Below are 5,034 nucleotides of genomic sequence, written 5' to 3' on the forward strand. Positions count from 1 at the left end.
GGGGGGAGAGAGAGGGGGAGAGGGGGAGAGAGAGAGAGAGAGAGAGAATATCCCAATCAGGCTCCATGCTGTCAATACAGAGCCTGACTTGAGGCTCAAAGTCACAAATGATGAGATCATGACCTGAGTCGAAATCAAGAGTTGGTCGCTTCACCAACGAGCCACCCAGGTGCCCCAAGTGTTCATGTACTTAAACTCTCATGATTTCCTTAGACAAGTTCTAGAATTGGAACTTGAATTATTTAAATTGGGTTGAATTATTTAAACTCATTCAAATTGCTTTCCTGAAACGGCAGAGCAATTTATACACAATTAATATGTTTATTTGTCTCGCTATAGTCTCATAAAAATGAGTACAACTAAAAATATTTTTTGAAAATCTGAGCGGTAAGAAATTATGTTTCATTATTTTAATTTGCATTATTTGATTACTAATGAGGTTGAACATGCTTTTATGTGTTAACCAACCATTTATACTTTTTCTTTTGTACTATATATGTCCCTTGTACATTTTTGAGTTAGAAATTAGCATTTTTCATATTAATGGGTAGAACACTTCATACGTAAAATATGTTTTAGCTTATGAGCTTTCCCTTTGCAGTCATGCAAATATTTATGTATCTTGATAAAAAAAATAACCTGGCTTCTCGGATATACAGTTTCTAGAAGGTCTTTTGGCAATATATATCAAAGCTCTAATTCTGGTGCCTTTAGACTAGCAATACCACTCCACAGAATTCATCCCTATGAAATAATCAAGAACGGCACGTAAATATTTATCCACAAGTTCTTGGTTGCAGTCTTGTCTGCTACCGCAAAAAATGTTTAGTTAAATGACAAACATAGAGGGTTGGCTACACTCATCCAATGGCTATTACTCAGTCATCATAAGTAAAGCTGTAGAAGCACATGAGAAAAAGAGCTTTATAGTCCAGAAGATAAGGGTTTCTTCAACAACTTTACCACCTACAATCAGGCATAAACATGGCCCTAGAAGGACTGAAAGTAAACATTTCTCCTGTAAATTAAAATATACGCATTTTCATTTTTAATTCTGTTGATATTTCTCATTTTTTGGTAATAAACATATACTGCTTCTGAAATTTAAAAAAATTAGATGTTTGTTTTACCTTGTTTTTTAGAAGTGTGACTTTTCTTGAATACTGAGATAAATGTAGCTTGGATTCCAGATTACCTTGATTCTCAAATGACTTATTATTGCAGTCAGATTCCTAGATTCCCCAATAAAAAAATAAAATAAGATTCTTACTATGGATTTTTTTATGACAACTAACCAGTATTCAACAAACTAGCAAAATGTTTTACCTCAAGTAAATTGTATAAAAGAAACGATACATTTGAATTTGAAGACTTTTTCTAACCCTTTCAGGAGCCTGTCAAAATGCTGACTCTGATTAGACAAAAGTCTCCTGATGTAGTATCATTGCTTACCCAAGCTCGGCTAATAGGTTTTGTGAACTACTAGCTACAAAAAGCTGAACCAGTACAGCCAAATCTTTAATTGTGGAACACATTCAACATTAAAGAAAAAAAAAAGGCATCTGCTTTCAAGAAGTAGAGTAATATTGTGTCAAATGCAGTTACTTTTCCCAATGCCACTGAGATCTAACCTCTGCCCTATCCCATCATATAAAGCTTTGCTTTTAAACAGAAAAATCTGGATTCCCACGAAACTCAAATAAAAAAAGGACAATGAATGCTTTACATTTCTGCATTTTTCAAGAGGGTTTTTTTTTTTTTTTCAATTTATTTTGGGATTCTTTAGAGTATTAGATACTTAAAAAATAATCCCAAAGTGAAAAATACTCCATTAACTTGACTGTAATTTTCAGAAACTCTAATATTCCTTGCTCATAGTTAACAGTAGTGGTGACTCAGGGACAAATCATTTGCTTATTTTTCTTTCTTCTTTTTTTTTTAGTTGACACATTACATTAGTTTCAGACGTCAAATCATTTCTTAAAGGTCATGAGTAAGGTCATAAGGTTAATTCACCTCAAATAGGGTCAGTGAACTCAATACACACAGAATCTAAGATTGTTGCTTTTCACAGTGAACTACCAATGGAAGGCCCCAATACAGAAATATTTTCTTCAGAGCCACACGGTAAAAACTAATATTAAAGATGAAGCCCAATGGCACTGTGGCTTTCTGACACATTTTCTGAATCAACGAAAGATTATGTAATTTTATGTTAACTGTTAGTGTTCTAATTCTTTGAGAATTAACAATTCATTTATCCTAACAGGAGTTTACTCCATCTGGTGGCAAGAGAGGACTTAATGAATCATTTCTAGTTTAGGTGGGTAGTTGTTTTTGTGGGGAAGGAAGGGAGAAGAGGGTTCATGTGTCTATAACTGATTAATACAAAAAATGGTTAGCTAGAAGACAAAAATGTGGAAAGTTCATCAGCATGACCAGCCCACAGCCTGTGAACTGGTATGCTTCTCAGCAACACATGGCTAAAAGATTACAAAGTGAAACAGGAAGATGTCTGTTGAAAAAGGAGAAAGCACTTGCCCTGAAAGAGCTCAGCAGACCTAAGAGTAGTCTCATAAATAGATGACGTTTTCATGAAAGATGTTCAAGAGACAGCTACTGTGTTGGCACCCAAATGGGGCCAAGGGCAAATGCAGTATGCAGTACAAAATGAAAAGGATGGTGTTAAAATGGAGGATTGTAGTATTGTTGTTTTTTTTTTTAACGTTTATTTATTTTTGAGACAGAGAGGGACACAGCATGAACGGGGGAGGGTCAGAGAGAGAGGGAGACACAGAATCTGAAACAGGCTCCAGGCTCTGAGCTGTCAGCACAGAGCCGGATGCGGGGCTCGAACTCATGGACCGCGAGATCATCACCTGAGCCGAAGTCTGACGCTTAACCGACTGAGCCACCCAGGCGCCCCTATTGTATTGTTTTCAAATGTTTATTTTTGAAAGAGAGCGTGAGCGGGGGAGGATGAGGGAGAGGGGGACTGAGGATCCAAAGCGGGCTCTGCACTGACAGCAAAGAGCCTGATGTGGGGCTCAAACTCACGAACCATGTGATCACGACCTGAGCCGGAGTCAGATGCTTTAACTAAATGAGCCACCCAGGCGCCCCTAAAATGGATATTAAAAGAAACAGAAAGAGTGTTGTAGACCAGTATGGATGAACTGAGGGCAAAGCAAATGAAAGGAAGAAGAAAAGCACACGTCTCCAAGGCAGCCCAGGGGTGGCCTGGCCTAGTCTTCACACTCCAATACCGCAGGGAACAGTTTGAATTCAACATATTAACTGATTTCAGCTTTCTCTAAATGAAAACAATTTGTTCTCACATTGTAAGTTAGCTTTTTTCTTCACTTTGAGTCCAATACAACTCAAGTTTCCTTTGGAAACTTGAATAAAATATTTTCCTTTTGATAAATACAAGCTATCCTGATAGACACACTCCAAAATTGAGGATTATCAAAATTCTCTCAAGTAGTACCGCGGCTATAACTGTTCTTATAACTTGGTAATTACAGGTGGTGAAGATAAAACGAAGTATGTTATATTGGTAAATCTGAGGTAACTCAGATGTAAAGGAAGCTATTCTGTCGTCATGTCATTTTACAACCTCACGGCATCTTATGAGCAGTACATACTTGAAGCTTTAAGTCAGACTAAAAGATATTTCATAAACGGGAAAAAATGGTTAGGATGCTTTTATTAACTTAAAACAGAATGACAAAATCACATGCATTACCATTTTGTTTTGTTAGAAAGGGGAAGTTTAGCAGGACTAAGAAGGGTAAATGAAAATATATTTCTAAGTACTAAAACCTTAAGATGAACATCATCAAATTGATAAGGCCATTTACTTATAAGGTTTCAAATGTTATTTGAATCCAAAAGTATATTAAGGAATTAAATGTTAAATGTATTGTAAGTTACCATTCTGCTTACGTCTTAACTGTTCCACAGTATGTAAGTAACTCAGGAGATAGAGTTAGATTGAATGTACAAGAGTTTAAAGTATTAAACATACAGAGAAGTCCTTACAATGAATAAAATGTGAAGTTTCTACACAGTAAGACCTAGAATAAAAAATTCAGACAGCAGGGGTGCCTGGGTGGCTCGGTCAGTTAAGCCTCGGACTCACGATTTCAGCTCACATCATGATCTCACGGTTTTTCAGATTGAGCCCCACATCCAGCTCTGTGCTGACAGTGCAGGGTCTGCTTGGGACTCTCTCTCTCTGTCTCTCTCTGCCCTTCCCACACTTGCGTGCATTCTCTCTCTCAAAATAAAAAAGTAAACTTAAAAAAAAAAGTTAAGACAGCCAATTATTTCCATAACGTAGGCAAAATTTCCCCAGTGATCTGATTAATACCAGATCTTCTCTTATGTATGGATTTGAAAACAAAGGCTTCATAATGTGACTTACCTCTGAGTCGGAATCCTTACTAGAAGGCTGAGACAGTTTTGACACATTTAAATTGTGTGGTGACAGTTCTGGGCTTCCTTGAGACTTTGGACACCAAGCCGCTGCCCGCACGGGAGGCGCTCCATCACCGGACTCCTCACTCTTTAACTGGGACACAGCAGACGCTTCCCTCTGGTCCGGTGCCGCAGTGAGGGGATCGGTCCTTCTCCGGAACTGCTGCAGTGCTGCGCCTGGAGAGGGGCTTGAAGTTCGTGAAAAATCTCCGAGACTTCCAGACCAGCTAAAACAATTTCTGAGTGTCCCCAGGGTGGGTGGTGAGATGGTCCTTGTGAATTTGCTGGTCTCCAAACATAGAGAGTCGTCAGCAATCATAGTTGCATTATCTGGAACCTGATCACCTGAATTACATGCTCCATCTGGACCAGCCAGCTTCTTGCCATCCTGACAGTCTGATTTATCTACACTGGTCTCTTCATCTGCGATAGAACTTTCATCTGGAACCTCATCATCTGAATTATATGCTCCATCCGGACCAGCCAGCTTCTTGCCATCCTGACAATCTGGTTCAGCTACACTGGCCTCTTCATCTGTGACAGAACTTTCAT

At 38.3% G+C, this 5,034-nt stretch overlaps 1 protein-coding gene across 1 annotated transcript in view; it reads right to left on the reverse strand.

Moving 5' to 3' along the window:
- Positions 1-5,034, reverse strand: part of EXO1 (exonuclease 1) — a 38,962-nt gene that overhangs the window by 6,454 nt on the left and 27,474 nt on the right. Inside the window, exons 13-14 of the mRNA XM_049633856.1 lie at positions 4,430-5,008; positions 1,131-1,232 (exon numbers count right to left, since the gene is read on the reverse strand). Of these exons, the coding sequence (XP_049489813.1) occupies positions 1,131-1,232; positions 4,430-5,008 (681 nt within the window). The remainder of the gene's footprint in view (positions 1-1,130; positions 1,233-4,429; positions 5,009-5,034) is intronic.

This window comes from Panthera uncia, chromosome F1 (assembly GCF_023721935.1).
Source record: "Panthera uncia isolate 11264 chromosome F1, Puncia_PCG_1.0, whole genome shotgun sequence".
NCBI lineage: Eukaryota > Metazoa > Chordata > Mammalia > Carnivora > Felidae > Panthera > Panthera uncia.